General features: G+C 42.4%; 1 protein-coding gene across 1 annotated transcript; it reads right to left on the bottom strand.

Annotated features, from left to right (window-relative positions):
- Nucleotides 1-3,783: 3,783 nt before the first annotated feature.
- On the bottom strand, nucleotides 3,784-21,791 carry LOC139748656 (uncharacterized). The gene is made up of 2 exons (XM_071661916.1): nucleotides 16,179-21,791; nucleotides 3,784-4,907 (listed from the first exon to the last, which is right to left on the bottom strand). Exon 1 carries the CDS (start codon nucleotides 17,385-17,387, stop codon nucleotides 16,716-16,718), a length of 672 nt encoding a protein of 223 aa, XP_071518017.1. The 5' UTR covers nucleotides 17,388-21,791; the 3' UTR covers nucleotides 3,784-4,907; nucleotides 16,179-16,715.
- Nucleotides 21,792-22,042: the final 251 nt, after the last annotated feature.

The raw sequence follows: 22,042 nt of genomic DNA, 5'->3' as shown, positions 1-22,042 counted from the left end.
GTTAGTGGTGTCATGTCTCAATCCCCACAGATGTTAGTGGTGTCATGTCTCACTCCCCACAGGTGTTAATGGTGTCATGTCTCACTCCCCACAGGTGTTGGTGGTGTCATGTCTCAATCCCCACAGGTGTTAGTGATGTCATGTCTCACTCCCCCAGGTGTTAGTGGTGTCATGTCTCACTCCCCACAGGTGTTAGTGGTGTCATGTCTCACTCCCCACAGGTGTTAGTGGTGTTATGTCTCAATCCCCACAGGTGTTAGTGGTGTCATGTCTCAATCCCCACAGGTGTTAGTGATGTCATGTCTCACTCTCCCCAGGTGTTAGTGGTGTCATGTCTCACTCCCCACAGGTGTTAGTGGTGTCATGCCTCACTCCCCACAGGTGTTAGTGGTGTCATGTCTCAATCCCCACAGGTGTTAGTGGTGTCATGTCTCAATCCCCACAGGTGTTAGTGATGTCATGTCTCACTCTCCCCAGGTGTTGGTGGTGTCATGTCTCACTCCCCACAGGTGTTAGTGGTGTCATGTCTCACTCCCCACAGGTGTTAGTGGTGTCATGTCTCACTCCTCACAGGTGTTAGTGGTGTCATGTCTCACTCCCCACAGGTGTTAGTGGTGTCATGTCTCAATCCCCACAGGTGTTAGTGGTGTCATGTCTCAATCCCCACAGGTGTTATTGGTGTCATGTCTCACTCCCCACAGGTGTTAGTGGTGTCATGTCTCACTCCCCACAGGTGTTAGTGGTGTCATGTCTCAATCCCTACAGGTGTTATTGGTGTCATGGCTCAATCCCCACGGGTGTTAGTGGTGTCATGTCTCAATCCCCACAGATGTTAGTGGTATCATGTCTCAATCCCCACAGGTGTTAGTGGTGTCATGTCTCAATCACCACAGGTGTTAGTGGTCCCATGTCTCACTCCCCACAGGTGTTAGTGGTGTCATGTCTCACTCCCCACAGGTGTTAGTGGTGTCATGTCTCACTCCCCACAGGTGTTAGTGGTGTCATGTCTCACTCCCCACATGTGTTAGTGGTGTCATGTCTCACTCCCCACAGGTGTTAGTGGTGTCATGTCTCACTCCCCACAGGTGTTAGTGGTGTCATGTCTCACTCCCCACAGGTGTTAGTGGTGTCATGTCTCAATCCCCACAGGTGTTAGTGGTGTCATGTCAAGATATTTCCTACAAGTCGCTTCTGTCTGACGTGTAGTTCATTCATATTTACACAATATCCCCTGCATGACCTGACCTAAGACTCGTATTACTCTTCATCTCTTGTAACTGATTCAGAATGACAAAGTTCCCTCCATCCTCACTGATCCTGGCTACTGAACCCTCTGGCTATATATGCTTCCTCCCTGATTCAAGCCTCACACTTGATATGTATGGCACATATAGGTATGTATATGTGCGTGTGTAGACGTGTATGTATGTACATGTGTATGTGGGTGGGTTAGGCCTTTCTTTCGTCTGTTTCCTTGCGCTACCTCGCTAACGCGGAAGACAGCGACAAAGTATGGTATATAAAATGAATAGATGAATTAATATATTAATATATTAATATATCAATTTTTGTTCGCTGATGATACAGCGCTGGTGGCTGATTCATGTGAGAAACTGCAGAAGCTGGTGACTGAGTTTGGTAAAGTGTGTGAAAGAAGAAAGTTAAGAGTAAATGTGAATAAGAGCAAGGTTATTAGGTACAGTAGGGTTGAGGGTCAAGTCAATTGGGAGGTAAGTTTGAATGGAGAAAAACCGGAGGAAGTAAAGTGTTTTAGATATCTGGGAGTGGATCTGGCAGCGGATGGAACCATGGAAGCGGAAGTGGATCATAGGGTGGGGGAGGGGGCGAAAATTCTGGGAGCCTTGAAGAATGTGTGGAAGTCGAGAACATTATCTCTGAAAGCAAAAATGGGTATGTTTGAAGGAATAGAGGTTCCAACAATTTTGTATGGTTGCGAGGCGTGGGCTATGGATAGAGTTGTGCGCAGGAGGATGGATGTGCTGGAAATGGGATGTTTGAGAACAATGCGTGGTGTGAGGTGGTTTGATCGAGTAAGTAACGTAAGGGTAAGAGAGATGTGTGGAAGTGAAAAGAGCGTAGTTGAGAGAGCAGAAGAGGGTGTTTTGAAATGGTTTGGGCACATGGAGAGAATGAGTGAGGAAAGATTGACCAAGAGGATATATGTGTCGGAGGTGGAGGGAACGAGAAGTGGGAGACCAAATTGGAGATGGAAAGATGGAGTGAAAAAGATTTTGTGTGATCGGGGCCTGAACATGCAGGAGGGTGAAAGGAGGGCAAGGAATAGAGTGAATTGGATCGATGTGGTATACCGGGGTTGACGTGCTGTCAGTGGATTGAATCAGGGCATGTGAAGCGTCTGGGGTAAACCATGGAAAGCTGTGTAGGTATGTATATTTGCGTGTGTGGGCGTATGTATATACATGTGTATGGGGGTGGGTTGGGCCATTTCTTTCGTCTGTTTCCTTGCGCTACCTCGCAAAAGCAGGAGACAGCGACAAAGCAAAAAAAAAAAAAAAAAAAAAAAAAATATTTATATATATATATATATATATATATATATATATATATATATATATATATATATATATATATATATATATAAATATATATATACATAAGAATATATATATATATATATGTTCCCTGGGGATAGGGGAGAAAGAATACTTCCTACGTATTCCCTGCGTGTACTAGAAGGCGACTAAAAGGGGAGGGAGCGGGGGGCTGGAAATCCTCCCCTCTCGTTTTTTTTTTTTAATTTTCCAAAACAAGGAACAGAGAATTGGGCCAGGTGAGGGTATTCCCTCAAAGGCCCAGTCCTCTGTTCTTGGTGCTACCTCGCTAATGCGGGAAATGGCGAATGGTTTGAAGGAAGGAAGGATATATATATACATATATATATATATATATATATATATATATATATATATATATATATATATATATATATATATATATATATATATATACATATATATATACCCTTGGGGTGCCTGAGCCCGCTCGCCTTCCCCCGTCACTCTCCTATGTTGATGTATTTTACCCACTGTGCGCTCTATACTGGCCTCCACCTACACTTAGATATGTATGTACACTTCACCTATACAATCACTGAGATGTTTTTTCTATGGATATCTAGACAAGAATCTTTCTTTTAATAAAAGAAATAACATTTATTGGATTGTAACAAACTTACTCAATCTTCAACATTATCAACGTCACGAGCAGGTTTCTCAACTAATTGGACTATGGAACTATCAAGCAAATTTACGTGCATCCGAACATTAACAATATCTAAAATACTTTATGTCGTCGCAAAAACGACTCATTTCTTTATAGATACCAGTACACGGCTTCACTTTCATGAAACAATGACAGTAAAACAATGCAAAGTTCAATATTAGTATTATGTGCAGCGATAAGTATAACACTGCAACCTGTTGGCACCCGTTACCACCACACATAAGTATTAAGGTTTTCTACACAGTCTAATGGCAATAAACAGACAACTTACCTACAGTAAGCTTATTCTAATGAAAAATCACGTTTCCTTCAGGAACTTCGCCTTATGTGCTTGCAGACAGTAACCTGAGTTCTCCTGGCTTAATGTTGAGGCTCTATATATACTGTACTACACGTCTGTACATACCATTATGCATAGTTAATTTTCATTATAAATACCATGTGTCCTGCTGTTGCTTTTATAAGTAGATGCAAGTGACATGACATATACTGCTGATCAGGCAAATATAAAGTGAAATGATTAATCAAAAGGCAATCTATTTTGATAACATCACTAATAGAGTAAACACGGTAGATCAATACTTTGTTCCAAAACAATTGTTATTTCTGTAGTGAGAGTTTTTACAAATCAAGTAATCTATGGCACAGTCTACTGAGGCCGTAATTTATATATTTGATCAAAAGGTTGTGAACATAAAGTTGCTTAAGCCGCAGACACTCACCAGAGATGATCATATGTGAGGAAAAGGGTGACACCTGTGTTACTATAAACCAGACCTGAGGGTGAGGCAGTATGCCTACCACACACTAGACCAGGCACTGGGCTGCTGTATTCTACACTCATCATGGATGGTACAAGATAATGAATTTCCCATAAGCCAAGCATAATGTCCTCAAACATCAAGACTGGCAACGTGTCTCTGTAAACCAGACCTGCAGAGAAGCTTGCCGATTGTGTCACTACACAACAGGCTTACCACTGTGGTACTGCGTCACTACACACTGCACCTGGCACAAGGGTCCTGTGGTACCACACATACACTACATACTGTGGTAGTGTCTCACCACACACCACACCTGTCACGAGGGTCGTGTACCACCATACCACACCTACACTAACACTGGGGTACTGATGTCATCAGACACCTTATCGTAGTGAAGGAAGGTCTTGTAGGTAGGCATTGAGGGTGAGTAGTGTACGTAGGTGGTGAAGGAAGGTAGTGTTGGCACTTGAGCGCTGTACCACCACACCTACACCGACACTGGGGTACTGTGTTACCAGACACCCACAAGGCACTAGGACGGTGTAACACTACACCTACACTGACACTGGGGTACTGTCTCACCAAACACTACATATGACACTAAGCCATTTCATCTCACACTCACCAGTATTGTTCTGGCACTGAGGTACTCTGTTCCTCACATACCAGACCTGGCAGGTAGTACTATGTCCCACACACCGCAAACTTGTACCGGGATGAGGATACTGTGATAAGAGTTCCGTATCTCTGCTTGGGCATGGCGTTCCTTCACACATCACATCTCACACATAGGTATTGTGTCCCTCACACACCAGACGTAGCACTGGGGAACTGTTCCTGCACACCACACCTGGAGCTGGGATCCTGTTTTCCCACATCCTGAAAAATAATGAATATAACTCTCAGCACTGGTAGGCTTCCTGTAGATCTTAAAGGATAACTAATGAAAATACCTAATTATCACCACATTAAGGAAGGGTGATTTGCCTTTGTGTTTCCATTTAGTCTTAAACTTGATGGTGGGATGAATCGTAATTCATTAAAGAAAACATCATGATCTTGGTAAGATGGCCATAAGGACCACACATAGTTAACGTATCTTAACCATATTTTTGGACTGTTACTAACGGAAGTTTGGATCTCAGTCTCATAGTATTCCATGAATAAGTTACTGAGAATGGGAGTGAGAGAATTTATCATGGCTAAACCGAATTTCTTTCAATAAGAATCAGCCTCAGCATCTTGGAAAACGTTATTGTCAACAAAGTTTTATTAAGTCAATGAAAGTTTTTGAGGGTCGGGGCATCTCAGCTACGTTAAAGGAAAAAGAATCTCGCCATATAATGTAAATAATAGATTAGATTTTGCTAAGAGGGCTAGGATCATTTATTTGCCTGATCATGAACTTCTTAGATTTAATATCAATTTCTCTTTACCAAAGTCTATATTGATGAAACCATTGCTTACTTAACCCTAAAACACTATTGTCAATAATGAGGAATGGTTTTACTTTCCTCGGGTCCAACAGACACAGAGGGAAAAAAGATCTCATTACGGTTTACTAAATAAATTACATGGACTTAAGCTTTAATTTACCTTATTGAAATATACGAGTAAAGAGAACAATTATAGGAGTAGTTATTGTGTATATGCAAAAAATAAAAGATACAAGAAATGAAAAGAGAGAAGTAGAGAGAATTAGTACGTGTGTGTGTGTGTGTGTGTGTGTGTGTGTGGGTGTGTGTGTATTTTCAGGTCTGCCATTACATGTTAATCAGATCAACAATTCCACGTACTTCAGGTGGAGTGAGCGAGGATCTTAAGCCGCGGCAACAATGTATTAAAGTGTGTAATAAGGCTAATAATTTGTTTGGGTTCATTAATGGGACTGTTAGCAATGAAACTCCTAGAATATTATTACAACATTATCTTGAATTGGTGAGACTCACATTTGAATCATGCGGTTTAGTTTTGGGCTCCATACTATGCAGTTGATAATGATTATTAGAGAGAGAGAGAGAGAGAGAGAGAGAGAGAGAGAGAGAGAGAGAGAGAGAGAGAGAGAGCACAACTGCGAATAACATAAATGATTCCAGGAATTACAAACCTCACTTATGAAGAAAGGTAAAAAAGGCTGAATTTGCAGTCATTTAGAGGGGATGTGAATGAAGTATTTGAATAGGTGAAGACCATACATAGAGGTAACATGAATAAAGTTCTTAGAATGACGCCACTGGGTAGGACCAAAAGTAATGGATTTAGATAGATTCAGGTCGGATGTGGGTAGATATTGGTTCGGGAATAGGGTACCAGATTTATGGAACAAGCTGTCAAGTACAGTAGTTGAAGTTAGTTCTTTAGTTAGCATTAAACGAAGGTTGGATGTGTTTATGGGTACAGGCAGTTGGTTTGTGGACAGACTCAGGACCTGCCTAGCTTGGGCCAATACGCCTCTTGCAGTGTCCTTACTTCTCATGTTCTTATGGTATGTAGTTTTGTAATATACTCTATAATACAGTTGGACTATGTATCCCTGATAATACCTTTGTACTTTTCTAGACAGTTTTCTCGTATTGGCATCAATATTGAAAATCAATCCCAGAGATAGAAAAAACATACTTATAAACCAGTGCAAACATTAAAAATAATGACAATATTTTCATCCAAATTTTCTAATATATATATATATATATATATATATATATATATATATATATATATATATATATATATATATATATATATATATATATATATGCAGTTGCTTGTGGCATGAGAAGAGTGGGAGGTGGGTTGATTAGAAAGGGTAGTGAGTGGTGGGATGAAGAAGTAAGAATATTAGTGAAAGAGAAGAGAGAGGCATTTGGACGATTTTTGCAAGGAAAAAATGCAATTGAGTGGGAGATGTATAAAAGAAAGAGACAGGAGGTCAAGAGAAAGGTGCAAGAGGTGAAAAAAAGGGCAAATGAGAGTTGGGGTGAGAGAGTATCATTAAATTTTAGGGAAAATAAAAAGATGTTCTGGAAGGAGGTAAATAAAGTGCGTAAGACAAGGGAGCAAATGGGAACTTCAGTGAAGGGCGAAAATGGGGAGGTGATAACAAGTAGTGGTGATGTGAGAAGGAGATGGAGTGAGTATTTTGAAGGTTTGTTGAATGTGTTTGATGATAGAGTGGCAGATATAGGGTGTTTTGGTCGAGGTGGTGTGCAAAGTGAGAGGGTTAGGGAAAATGATTTGGTAAACAGAGAAGAGGTAGTGAAAGCTTTGCGGAAGATGAAAGCCGGCAAGGCAGCAGGTTTGGATGGTATTGCAGTGGAATTTATTAAAAAAGGGGGTGACTGTATTGTTGACTGGTTGGTAAGGTTATTTAATGTATGTATGACTCATGGTGAGGTGCCTGAGGATTGGCGGAATGCGTGCATAGTGCCATTGTACAAAGGCAAAGGGGATAAAAGTGAGTGCTCAGATTACAGAGGTATAAGTTTGTTGAGTATTCCTGGTAAATTATATGGGAGGGTATTGATTGAGAGGGTGAAGGCATGTACAGAGCATCAGATTGGGAAAGAGCAGTGTGGTTTCAGAAGTGGTAGAGGATGTGTGGATCAGGTGTTTGCTTTGAAGAATGTATGTGAGAAATACTTAGAAAAGCAAATGGATTTGTATGTAGCATTTATGGATCTGGAGAAGGCATATGATAGAGTTGATAGAGATGCTCTGTGGAAGGTATTAAGAATATATGGTGTGGGAGGAAAGTTGTTAGAAGCAGTGAAAAGTTTTTATCGAGGATGTAAGGCATGTGTACGTGTAGGAAGAGAGGAAAGTGATTGGTTCTCAGTGAATGTAGGTTTGCGGCAGGGGTGTGTGATGTCTCCATGGTTGTTTAATTTGTTTATGGATGGGGTTGTTAGGGAGGTAAATGCAAGAGTTTTGGAAAGAGGGGCAAGTATGAAGTCTGTTGGGGATGAGAGATCTTGGGAAGTGAGTCAGTTGTTGTTCGCTGACGACACAGCGCTGGTGGCTGATTCATGTGAGAAACTGCAGAAGCTGGTGACTGAGTTTGGTAAAGTGTGTGGAAGAAGAAAGTTTAGAGTAAATGTGAATAAGAGCAAGGTTATTAGGTACAGTAGGGTTGAGGGTCAAGTCAATTGGGAGGTGAGTTTGAATGGAGAAAAACTGGAGGAAGTGAAGTGTTTTAGATATCTGGGAGTGGATCTGGCAGCGGATGGAACCATGGAAGCGGAAGTGGATCATAGGGTGGGGGAGGGGGCGAAAATTCTGAGGGCCTTGAAGAATGTGTGGAAGTCGAGAACATTATCTCGGAAAGCAAAAATGGGTATGTTTGAAGGAAAAGTGGTTCCAACAATGTTGTATGGTTGCGAGGCGTGGGCTATGGATACAGTTGTGCGCAGGAGGATGGATGTGCTGGAAATGAGATGTTTGAGGACAATGTGTGGTGTGAGGTGGTTTGATCGAGTGAGTAACGTAAGGGTAAGAGAGATGTGTGGAAATAAAAAGAGCGTGGTTGAGAAAGCAGAAGAGGGTGTTTTGAAGTGGTTTGGGCACATGGAGAGGATGAGTGAGGAAAGATTGACCAAGAGGATATATGTGTCGGAGGTGGAGGGAACAAGGAGAAGAGGGAGACCAAATTGGAGGTGGAAAGATGGAGTGAAAAAGATTTTGTGTGGTCGGGACTGAACATGCAGGAGGGTGAAAGGAGGGCAAGGAATAGAGTGAATTGGAGCGATGTGGTATACCGGGGCTGACGTGCTGTCAGTGGATTGAATCAAGGCATGTGAAGCGTCTGGGGTAAACCATGGAAAGCTGTGTAGGTATGTATATTTGCGTGTGTGGACGTATGTATATACATGTGTATGGGGGGGGGGGGTTGGGCCATTTCTTTCGTCTGTTTCCTTGCGCTACCTCGCAAACGCGGGAGACAGCGACAAAGTATAAAAAAAAAGAAAAAAAAAAAAAAAATATATATATATATATATATATATATATATATATATATATATATATATATATATATATATATATATATATATATATATACATATATAACAGGAGTTGTGGGAGTATGTGATAGAATGTAAGAAAGTTAATTCTCGATTAATATGGGTAAAACTGAAAGTTGATGGAGAGAGATGGGTGTATATGCACCTGGCCATGAGAAGAAAGATCATGAGACGCAAGTGTTTTGGCAGCAGCTGAATGAGTGTGTTAGTGGTTTTGATGCACAAGACCGGGTTATAGTGATGTGTGTTTTGAATGCAAAGGTGAGTAATGTGGCAGTTGAGGGAATAATTGGTATACATGGGGTGTTCAGTGTTGTAAATGAAAATGGTGAAGAGCTTGTAGATTTATGTGCTGAAAAAGGACTGGTGATTGGGAATACCTGGTTTAAAAAGCGAGATATACATAAGTACACGTATGTAAGTAGGAGAGATGGCCAGAGAGCGTTATTGGATTACGTGTTAATTGACAGGCGCGCGAAAGAGAGACTTTTGGATGTTAATGTGCTGAGAGGTGCAACTGGAGCGATGTCTGATCATTATCTTGTGGAGGCTAAGGTGAAGATTTGTATGGGTTTTCAGAAAAGAAGAGTGAATGTTGGGGTGAAGAGGGTGGTGAGAGTAAGTGAGCTTGGGAAGGAGACTTGTGTGAGGAAGTACCAGGAGAGACTGAGTACAGAATGGAAAAAGGTGAGAACAATGGAAGTAAGGGGAGTGGGGGAGGAATGGGATGTATTTAGGGAATCAGTGATGGCTTGCGCAAATGATGCTTGTGGCATGAGAAGCGTGGGAAGTGGGTTGATTAGAAAGGGTAGTGAGTGGTGGGATGAAGAAGTAAGATTATTAATGAAAGAGAAGAGAGAGGCATTTGGACGATTTTTGCAGGGAAAAAATGCAGTGAGTGGGAGATGTATAAAAGAAAGAGACAGGAGGTCAAGAGAAAGGTGCAAGAGGTGAGAAAGAGGGCAAATGAGAGTTGGGGTGAGAGAGTATCATTAAATTTTAGGGAGAATAAAAAGTGAAGGGCGCAAATGGGGAGGTGATAACAAGTAGTGGTGATGTGAGAAGGAGATGGAGTGAGTATTTTGAAGGTTTGTTGAATGTGTTTGATGATAGAGTGGCAGATATAGGGTGTTTTGGTCGAGGTGGTGTGCAAAGTGAGAGGGTTAGGGAAAATGATTTGGTAAACAGAGAAGAGGTAGTGAAAGCTTTGCGGAAGATGAAAGCCGGCAAGACAGCAGGTTTGGATGGTATTGCAGTGGAATTTATTAAAAAAGGGGGTGACTGTATTGTTGACTGGTTGGTAAGGTGATTTAATGTATGTATGACTCATGGTGAGGTTCCTGAGGATTGGCGGAATGCGTGCATAGTGCCATTGTACAAAGGCAAAGAGGATAAGAGTGAGTGCTCAAATTACAGAGGTATAAGTTTGTTGAGTATTCCTGGTAAATTATATGGGAGGGTATTGATTGAGAGGGTGAAGGCATGTACAGAGCATCAGATTGGGGAAGAGCAGTGTGGTTTCAGAAGTGGTAGAGGATGTGTGGATCAGGTGTTTGCTTTGAAGAATGTATGTGAGAAATACTTAGAAAAGCAAATGGATTTGTATGTAGCATTTATGGATCTGGAGAAGGCATATGATAGAGTTGATAGAGATGCTCTGTGGAAGGTATTAAGAATATATGGTGTGGGAGGAAAGTTGTTAGAAGCAGTGAAAAGTTTTTATCGAGGATGTAAGGCATGTGTACGTGTAGGAAGAGAGGAAAGTGATTGGTTGTCAGTGAATGTAGGTTTGCGGCAGGGGTGTGTGATGTCTCCATGGTTGTTTAATTTGTTTATGGATGGGGTTGTTAGGGAGGTAAATGCAAGAGTTTTGGAAAGAGGGGCAAGTATGAAGTCTGTTGGGGATGAGAGAGCTTGGGAAGTGAGTCAGTTGTTGTTCGCTGATGATACAGCGCTGGTGGCTGATTCATGTGAGAAACTGCAGAAGCTGGTGACTGAGTTTGGTAAAGTGTGTGGAAGAAGAAAGTTAAGAGTAAATGTGAATAAGAGCAAGGTTATTAGGTACAGTAGGGTTGAGGGTCAAGTCAATTGGGAGGTGAGTTTGAATGGAGAAAAACTGGAGGAAGTAAAGTGTTTGAGATATCTGGGAGTGGATCTGGCAGCGGATGGAACCATGGAAGCGGAAGTGGATCATAGGGTGGGGGAGGGGGCGAAAATTCTGGGGGCCTTGAAGAATGTGTGGAAGTCGAGAACATTATCTCGGAAAGCAAAAATGGGTATGTTTGAAGGAATAGTGGTTCCAACAATGTTGTATGGTTGCGAGGCGTGGACTATGGATAGAGTTGTGCGCAGGAGGATGGATGTGCTGGAAATGAGATGTTTGAGGACAATGTGTGGTGTGAGGTGGTTTGATCGAGTGAATAACGTAAGGGTAAGAGAGATGTGTGGAAATAAAAAGAGCGTGGTTGAGAGAGCAGAAGAGGGTGTTTTGAAGTGGTTTGGGCACATGGAGAGGATGAGTGAGGAAAGATTGACCAAGAGGATATATGTGTCGGAGGTGGAGGGAACGAGGAGAAGAGGGAGACCAAATTGGAGGTGGAAAGATGGAGTGAAAAAGATTTTGTGTGATCGGGGCCTGAACATGCAGGAGGGTGAAAGGAGGGCAAGGAATAGAGTGAATTGGAGCGATGTGGTATACCGGGATTGACATGCTGTCAGTGGATTGAATCAAGGCATGTGAAGCGTCTGGGGTAAACCATGGAAAGCTGTGTAGGTATGTATATTTGCGTGTGTGGACGTATGTATATATATGTGTATGGGGGGGGGGGGTTGGGCCATTTCTTTCGTCTGTTTCCTTGCGCTACCTCGCAAACGCGGGAGACAGCGACAAAGTATAAAAAAAAAAAAAAAGATGTTCTGGAAGGAGGTAAATAAAGTGCGTAAGACAAGGGAGCAAATGAGAACTTCAGTGAAGGGCGCAAATGGGGAGGTGATAACAAGTAGTGGTGATGTGAGGAGATGGAGTGAGTATTTTGAAGGCTTGTTTAATGTGTTTGATGATAGAGTGGCAGATATAAGGTGTTTTGGTCGAGGTGGTGTGCAAAGTGAGAGGGTTAGGGAAAATGATTTGGTAAACAGAGAAGAGGTAGTAAAAGCTTTGCGGAAGATGAAAGCCGGCAAGGCAGCGGGTTTGGATGGTATTGCAGTAGAATTTATTAAAAAAGGGGGTGACTGTATTGTTGACTGGTTGGTAAGGTTATTTAATGTGTGTATGACTCATGGTGAGGTGCCTGAGGATTGGCAGAATGCTTGCATAGTGCCATTGTACAAAGGCAAAGGGGATAAGAGTGAGTGCTCAAGTTACAGAGGTATAAGTTTGTTGAGTATTCCTGGTAAATTATATGGGAGGGTATTGATTGAGAGGGTGAAGGCATGTACAGAGCATCAGATTGGGGAAGAGCAGTGTGGTTTCTGAAGTGGTAGAGCATGTGTGGATCAGGTGTTTGCTTTGAAGAATGTATGTGAGAAATACTTAGAAAAGCAAATGGATTTGTATGTAGCATTTATGGATCTGGAGAAGGCATATGATAGAGTTGATAGAGATGCTCTGTGGAAGGTATTAAGAATATATGGTGTGGGAGGCAAGTTGTTAGAAGCAGTGAAAAGTTGTTATCGAGGATGTAAGCCATGTGTACTTGTAGGAAGAGAGGAAAGTGATTGGTTCTCAGTGAATGTAGGTTTGCGGCAGGGGTGTGTGATGTCTCCATGGTTGTTTAATTTGTTTATGGATGGGGTTGTTAGGGAGGTGAATGCAAGAGTTTTGGAAAGAGGGGCAAGTATGAAGTCTGTTGTGGATAAGAGAGCTTGGTAAGTGAGTCGGTTGTCGTTCGCTTATGATACAGCGCTGGTGGCTGATTCATGTGTGAAACTGCAGAAGCTGAATTTGGTAAAGTGTGTGAAAGAAGAAAGTTAATAGTCAATGTGAATAAGAACAAGGTTATTAGGTACAGTAGGGTTGAGGGTCAAGTCAATTGGGAGGTAAGCTTGAATGGAGAAAAACTGGAGGAAGTAAAGTGTTTTAGATATCTGGGAGTGGATCTGGCAGCGGATGGAACCATGGAAGCGGAAGTGAATCATAGGGTGGGGGAGGGGGCGAAAATCCTGGGAGACTTGAAGAATGTGTGGAAGTCGAGAACATTATCTCGGAAAGCAAAAATGGGTATGTTTGAAGGAATAGTGGTTCTAATAATGTTGTTTCGTTGCGAGGCGTGGGCTATGGATAGAGTTGTGTGCAGGAGGGTGGATGTGCTGGAAATGAGATGTTTGAGGACAATGTGTGGTGTGATGTGGTTTGATCGGGTAAGTAATGTAAGGGTAAGAGAGATGAGCGGAAATAAAAAAGAGCGTGGTTGAGAGAGCAGAAGAGGGTGTTCTGAAATGGTTTGGGCACATGGAGAGAATGAGTGATGAAAGATTGACCAAGAGGATATATGTATCGGAGGTGGAGGGAACGAGGAGAAGTGGGAGACCAAATTGGAGGTAGAAAGATGGAGTTAAAAAGATTTTGAGTGATCGAGGCCTGAACATTCAGGAGGGAGAAAGGCGGGCAAGGAATAGAGTGAATTGGATCGATGTGGTATACCGGGGTTGACGTGCTGTCAGTGGATTGAATCAGGGCATGTGAAGCGTCTGGGGTTAACCATGGAAAGTTGTTTGAGCACTCACTTTCATCTCCTTTGCCTTGTACAATGGCACTATGCAAGCATTCCGCCAATCCTCAGGCACCTCACCATGAGTCATACATACATTAAATAACCTTACCAACCAGTCAACAATACAGTCACCCCCTTTTTTAATAAATTCCACTGCAATACCCTCCAAACCTGCTGCCTTGCCGGCTTTCATCTTCCGTAAATCTTTTACAACCTCTTCTCTATTTACCAAATCATTTTCCCTAACCCTCTCACTTTGCACACCACCTCGACCAAAACACCCTATATCTGCCTCTCTATCATCAAACACATTCAAGAAACCTTCAAAATACTCACTCCATCTCCTGGGGATAGGGGAATAAGAATACTTCCCACGTATTCCTCACGTGTCGTAGAAGGCGACTAAAGGGGACGGGAGCGGGGGGCCAGAAACCCTCCCCTCCCTGTATTTTAACTTTCTAAAAGGGGAAATAGAAGAAGGAGTCACGGCAGGAGTGCTCATCCTCCTCGAAGGCTCAGATTGGGGTGTCTAAATGAGTGTGGATGTAACCAAGATGAGAAAAAAGGAGAGATAGGTAGTATGCTTGAGGAAAGGAACCTGGATGTTTTGGTTCTGAGTGAAACGAAGCTCAAGGGTAAAGGAGAAGAGTGGTTTGGGAACGTCTTGGGAGTAAAGTAAGGTTTAGTGAGAGGACAAGAGCAAGGGAAGGAGTAGCACTGCTCCTGAATCAGGAGTTGTGGGAGTATGTGATAGAGTGTAAGAAAGTAAATTCTAGATTGATATGGGTAAAACTGAAAGTTGATGGAGAGAGATGGGTGATTATTGGTGCATATGCACCTGGGCATGAGAAGAAAGATCATGAGAGGCAAGTGTTTTGGCAGCAGCTGAATGTGTTAGTGGTTTTGATGCACAAGACCGGGTTATAGTGATGGGTGATTTGAATGCAAAGGTGAGTAATGTGGCAGTTGAGGGAGTAATTGGTATACATGGAGTGTGCAGTGTTGTAAATGGAAATGGTGAAGAGCTTGTAGATTTATGTGCTGAAAAAGGACTGGTGATTGGTAATACCTGGTTTAAAAAGCGAGATATACATAAGTATACGTATGTAAGTAGGAGAAATGGCCAGAGAGCGTTATTGGATTACGTGTTAATTGATAGACGCACGAAAGAGAGACTTTTGGATGTTAATGTGCTGAGAGGTGCAACTGGAGGGATGTCTGATCATTATCTTGTGGAGGCGAAGGTGAAGATTTGTGGGGTTTTTCAGAAAAGAAGAGAGAATGTTGGGATGAAGAGAGTGGTTAGAGTAAGTGAGCTTGGGAAGGAGACTTGTGTGAGGAAGTACCAGGAGAGACTGAGTACAGAATGGAAAAAGGTGAGAACAAAGGAGGTAAGGGGAGTGAGGGAGGAATGGGATGTATTTAGGGAAGCAGTGATGGCTTGCGCAAAAGATGCTTGTGGCATGAGAAGCGTGGGAGGTGGGTTGGTTAGAAAAGGTAGTGAGTGGTGGGATGAATAAGTAAGATGAATGGTGTAAGTGGGATGAATAAGTAAGAGGGAACGAGGAGAAGTGGGAGACCAAATTGGAGGTGGAAAGATGGAGTGAAAAAGATTTTGAGTGATCGGGGCCTGAACATGCAGGAGGGTGAAAGGCGGGCAAGGAATAGAGTGAATTGGATCGATGTGGTATACCGGGGTTGACGTGCTGTCAGTGGACTGAATCAGGGCATGTGAAGTGTCTGGGGTAAACCATGGAAAGTTGTGTGGGGCCTGGATGTGGAAAGGGAGCTGTGGTTTCGGGCATTATTGCATGACAGCTAGAGACTGAGTGTGAACGAATGGTGCCCTTGTTGTCTTTTCCTAGCGCTACCTCACACACATGAGGGGGGAGGGGGATGGTATTCCATGTGTGGAGAGGTGGCGATGGGAATGAATAAAGGCAGACAGTGTGAATTGTGTGCATGGGTATATATGTATGTGTCTGTGTGTGTATATATATGTGTACATTGAGATGTATAGGTATGTATATTTGCGTGTGTGGACGTGTATGTATATACATGTGTATGGGGGTGGGTTGGGCCATTTCTTTCGTCTGTTTCCTTGTGCTACCTCGCAAACGCGGGAGACAGCGACAAAGCAAAATAAATAAAAAAATAAATATGTATATATATTTGAATTATGCGGCTTAGGTTTGGGCTCCATACTCTGCAGTTGATAATGATTATTAGAGAGAGAGAGAGAGAGAGAGAGAGAGAGAGAGAGAGAGAGAGAGAGAGAGAGAGAGAGAGAGAGAGAGAGAGAGAGAGAGAGAGAGAGAGAGAGAGAGAGAGAGAGAGAGAGAGAGTAATTATTCTACAGAAATACTAGTATAGTACCAGAGATGAAACAATATCATCTGTTTATCAGTGTGGGGTCTCACCTGTTAGGCGCCTGACCTCCCTGGTGGGGTCCTCTGTGATCTTGGGAAAGATGTGTGTGACGTCATGGGTCGCTCCACTACACGCGGGTCGTGGCCGGTTCTTCTCACCACATGAGATCTGGGATGCGTTCAACTACCTTGCGTTTTACTATACTGCTTTTTCTGGAGAAACATTTAGGACATTCTGAACCTAAGCATGGTTTCTACCCTGTGTGAACTCTCCGATGACTTCCTTAATCACCTCTTCAAGAAAATTGTTTTAGACATTCTGAACACCGGTATGACTTCTCGCTTTGTGAACTCTCAGGTGTCTGACTAAAGCACTTTTACCAGGGAGAGTTTCTTGACATTCTGAACACTATTATGGTTCCTCGCTTGTGTAACCTCTCGATGTGTCACTGAAGTACTTATACCAGAAAAGGTTTTTTGATATTCTTTTTACTAGTTTGGCTTCTAGGCTGTGTAAACTCTCAGACGTTTTACTAAATTACCTCTGTTATAGAATTGTTTTTGACATTCTGAACATTGGTATAGCTTCTAGCCTGTGTGAAGTCTCAGGTGTGTCACTAAATTACTTTTTCGAGAAAATTTTTTTTGACATTCTGAACATTGGTATGGCTTCTCACACGTGTGAACTTTCATGTGTCTCACTAAATCACCTTTACGAGAAAAAGTTTTTTGACATTCTGAACATTGGTATGGCTTCTCACCCGTGTGAACTCTCAGGTGTCTCACTAAATCACCTTTAAGAGAAAAAGTTTTTTGACATTCTGAACATTGGTATGGCATCTCGCCCGTGTGAACTCTCAGGTGTGTCACTAAATGACTTTTCTGAGAAAAAGTTTTTTGACATTCTGAACATTGGTACGGCTTCTCGCCCGTGTGAGCTCTCAGGTGTCTCACTAAATCACTTTTAAAAGCAAAACTTTTTTGACATTCTGAACATTGGTATGGCATCTCGCCCGTGTGAACTCTCAGGTGTGTCACTAAATGACTTTTCTGAGAAAAAGTTTTTTGACATTCTGAACATTGGTACGGCTTCTCGCCCGTGTGAACTCTCAGATGTGTCAATAAATTACTTTTCCGAGAAAAACTTTTTAGACATTCTGAACACTGGTATGACTTCTCGCCCGTGTGAACTCTCAGGTGTCTCACTATATTACTTTTCTGAGAAAAAGTTTTTTGACATTCTGAACATTGGTATGGCATATCGCCCGTGTGAACTCTCAGGTGATTCACTAAATTACTTTTCTGAGAAAAAGTTTTTTGACATTCTGAACATTGCTATGGCTTCTCGACCGTGTGAACTCTCAGGTGTGTCACTAAACTACTTTTCTGAGAAAAACTTTTCTGACATTCTGAACATCGGTATGGCTTCTCGCCCGTGTGAACTCTCAGGTGTGTCACTAACCTACTTTTAGAAGAAAAACTTTTTTGACATTCTGAGCATTGGTATGGGTTCTCACCAGTATGGATTCTCAAGTGTTTCTTTAAATCACATTTTTTAGAAAAATACTCTTGACGCTCTGAACACTGATATTGCTTTTGTCTAATGTGAACTTTCATCTGCAACACTAAGTTGTTCTTTCGGGAGAAGGTACTCTGGTATTCTTTACACTGATATGTCTTGTCAAAATTATGTAATTTCATGTGCCTATGAAGATAGACATATTTCGTAAAGCTTTTCTGACACTCAGGACATTTGAAGGGTTTTTCTTGCGTTTATGACCTTCTGTCTCCTGTTGTGAAAACTGTTTGAGGAGGTTTCGCTGCACGGAGAATATGTCCCTGGTTGTCCCTCCATGCTGCAGTCTTCTCTATCACCAGAACACGTTTATAACACAGTGTAGCTCACCCTGTCAGTCCGCAACTGCCGTCCGTGACACCATGCGATGCTTTGCGAGTGAACACCATAGAGAGACTGACCTTGGCTAGAGTGTGGGATATAAAGGCAACTCACTCTCCACCCTACGTTGCCTCCAGTCCATTTCTCTCGTGCTTTTTTCTATCTTTTTACCAGCCATCATCCAACATGTCTCGACCGTTAGACTTGAACAATTTCTACCCCAGCTTCCCCATCCCATTCAGGAAAATTACTTCCAGAGGAGCGGAGGCTTGGTGTGGACCTGTTCTCACCTAACGGGGTTGAGACTTCCCACGCATTCCTCGCGTGACGTAGAAGGCGACTAGAGGGGACGTGAGCGGGGGGCCAGATATCCTCCCCTCCTTGTATTTTTAACTTTCTAAAATGGGAAACAGAAGAAGGAGTCACGCGGGGAGTGCTCATCCTCTTCGATGGCTCAGATTGGGGTGCCTAAATGTGTGTGGATGTAACCAAGATGTGAAAAAAGGAGAGATAGGTAGTATGTTTGAGGAAAGGAACCTGGATGTTTTGGCTCTGAGTGAAACGAAGCTCAAGGGTAAAGGGGAAGAGTGGTTTGGGAATGTCTTGGGAGTAAAGTCAGGGGTTAGTGAGAGGACAAGAGCAAGGGAAGGAGTAGCAGTACTCCTGAAATAGGAGTTGTGAAAGTATGTGATAGAATGTAAGAAAGTAAATTCTCGATTAATATGGGTAAAACTGAAAGTTGATGGAGAGAGATGGGTGATTATTGGTGCATATGCACCTGGGCATGAGAAGAAAGATCATGAGAGGCAAGTGTTTTGGGAGCAGGTGAATGAGTGTGTTAGTGGTTTTGATGCACGAGAACGGGTTATAGTGTTGGGTGATTTGAATGCAAAGGTGAGTAATGTGGCAGTTGAGGGAATAATTGGTATACATGGGGTGTTCAGTGTTGTAAATGGAAATGGTGAAGAGCTTGTAGATTTATGTGCTGAAAAAGGACTGATGATTGGGAATACCTGGTTTAAAAAGCGAGATATACATAAGTATACTTATGTAAGTAGGAGAGATGGCCAGAGAGCGTTATTGGATTACGTGTTAATTGACAGGCGCGCGAAAGAGAGACTTTTGGATGTTAATGTGCTGAGAGGTGCAACTGGAGGGATGTCTGATCATTATCTTGTGGAGGCTAAGGTGAAGATTTGTATGGGTTTCCAGAAAAGAAGAGTGAAAGTTGGGGTGAAGAGGGTGGTGAGAGTAAGTGAGCTTGGGAAGGAGACTTGTGTGAGGAAGTACCAGGAGAGACTGAGTACAGAATGGAAAAAGGTGAGAACAATGGAAGTAAGGGGAGTGAGGGAGGAATGGGATGTATTTAGGGAATCAGTGATGGATTGCGCAAAAGATGCTTGTGGCATGAGAAGAGTGGGAGGTGGGTTGATTAGAAAGGGTAGTGAGTGGTGGGATGAAGAAGTAAGAGTATTAGTGAAAGAGAAGAGAGAGGCATTTGGACGATTTTTGCAGGTAAAAAATGAAATTGAGTGGGACACGTATAAAAGAAAGAGACAGGAGGTCAAGAGAAAGGTGCAAGAGGTGAAAAAAAGGGCAAATGAGAGTTGGGATGAGAGAGTATCATTAAATTTTAGGGATAATAAAGAGATGTTCTGGAAGGAGGTAAATAAAGTGCGTAAGACAAGGGAGCAAATGGGAACTTCAGTGAAGGGCGCAAACGGGGAGGTGATAACAAGTAGTGGTGATGTGAGAAGGAGATGGAGTGAGTATTTTGAAGGTTTGTTGAATGTGTTTGGTGATAAAGTGGCAGATATAGGGTGTTTTGGTCGAGGTGGTGTGTAAAGTGCGAGGGTTAGGGAAAATGATTTGGTAAACAGAGAAGAGGTAGTAAAAGCTTTGCGGAAGATGAAAGCCGGCAAGGCAGCAGGTTTGGATGGTATTGCAGTGGAATTTATTAAAAAAGGGGGTGACTGTATTGTTGACTGGTTGGTAAGGTTATTTAATGTATGTATGACTCATGGTGAGGTTCCTGAGGATTGGCGGAATGCGCGCATAGTGCCATTGTACAAAGGCAAAGGGGATAAGAGTGAGTGCTCAAATTACAGAGGTATAAGTTTGTTGAGTATTCCTGGCAAATTGTATGGGAGGGTATTGATTGAGAGGGTGAAGGCATGTACAGAGCATCAGATTGGGGAAGAGCAGTGAGGTTTCAGAAGTGGTAGAGGATGTGTGGATCAGGTGTTTGCTTTGAAGAATGTATGTGAGAAATATTTAGAAAAGCAAATGGATTTGCATGTAGCATTTATGGATCTGGAGAAGGCATATGATAGAGTTGATAGAGATGCTCTGTGGAAGGTATTAAGAATATATGGTGTGGGGGGCAAGTTGTTAGAAGCAGTGAAAAGTTGTTATCGAGGATGTAAGCCATGTGTACTTGTAGGAAGAGAGGAAAGTGATTGGTTCTCAGTGAATGTAGGTTTGCGGCAGGGGTGTGTGATGTCTCCATGGTTGTTTAATTTGTTTATGGATGTGGTTGTTAGGGAGGTGAATGCAAGAGTTTTGGAAAGAGGGGCAAGGATGAAGTCTGTTGGGGATGAGAGAGCTTGGGAAGTGAGTCAGTTGTTATTCGCTGATGATACAGCGCTGGTGGCTGATTCATGTGAGAAACTGCAGAAGCTGGTGACTGAGTTTGGTAAAGTGTGTGAAAGAAGAAAGTTAAGAGTAAATGTGAATAAGAGCAAGGTTAATAGGTACAGTAGGGTTGAGGGTCAAGTCAGTTGGGAGGTGAGTTTGAATGGAGAAAAACTGGAGGAAGTGAAGTGTTTTAGATATCTGGGAGTGGATCTGGCAGCGGATGGAAACATGGAAGCGGAAGTGGATCATAGGGTGGGGGAGGGGGCGAAAATCCTGGGAGCCTTGAAGAATGTGTGGAAGTCGAGAACATTATCTCGGAAAGCAAAAATGGGCATGTTTGAAGAAATAGCGGTTCCAACAATATTGTATGGTTACGAGGCGTGGACTATGGATAGAGTTGTGCGCAGGAGGATGGATGTGCTGGAAATGAGATGTTTGAGGACAATGTGTGATGTGAGGTGGTTTGATCGAGTAAGTAACGTAAGGGTAAGAGAGATGTGTGGAAATAAAAAGAGCGTGGTTGAGAGAGCAGAAGAGGGTGTTTTGAAATGGTTTGGTCACATGGAGAGAATGAGTGAGGAAAGATTGACCAAGAGGATATATGTGTCGGAGGTGGAGGGAACGAGGAGAAGAGGGAGACCAAATTGGAGGTGGAAAGATGGAGTGAAAAAGATTTTGTGTGATCGGGGCCTGAACATGCAGGAGGGTGAAAGGAGGGCAAGGAATAGAGTGAATTGGATCGATGTGGTATACCAGGGTTGACGTGCTGTCAGTGGATTGAATCAGGGCATGTGAAGCGTCTGGGGTAAACCATGGAAAGCTGTGTAGGTATGTATATTTGCGTGTGTGGACGTATGTATATACATGTGTATGGGGGTGGGTTGGGCCATTTCTATCGTCTGTTTCCTTGCGCTACCTCGCAAACGCAGGAGACAGCGACAAAGCAAAAAAAAAAAAATTATCATTATTAAATGAATAGGGGCAGACAGTGTGAATTGTGTGCATGGGTATATATGTATGTGTCTGTGTGTGTATATATATGTGTACATTGAGATGTATAGGTATGTATATTTGCGTGTGTCGGCGTGTGTGTGTGTGTACATTGTGTATGGGGGTGGGTTGGGCCATTTCGTTCGTCTGTTTCCTTGCGCTACCTCGCAAATGCGGGAGACAGCGACAAAGCAAAATAAATAAAAAAATAAATATATATATATATATATATATATATATATATATATATATATATATATATATATATATATATATATATATATATATATATATATATATATATATATATATATTTCTTCTGTTTCCCAGTGTAGTAAAAGCTTTGCGGAAGATGAAAGCCGGCAAGGCAGCAGGTTTGGATGGTATTGCA

Source organism: Panulirus ornatus, chromosome 5 (genome assembly GCF_036320965.1).
Source record: "Panulirus ornatus isolate Po-2019 chromosome 5, ASM3632096v1, whole genome shotgun sequence".
In the NCBI taxonomy this organism is placed as follows: Eukaryota; Metazoa; Arthropoda; class Malacostraca; order Decapoda; family Palinuridae; genus Panulirus; species Panulirus ornatus.
This window is presented reverse-complemented; position numbering and strand designations above follow the sequence as displayed.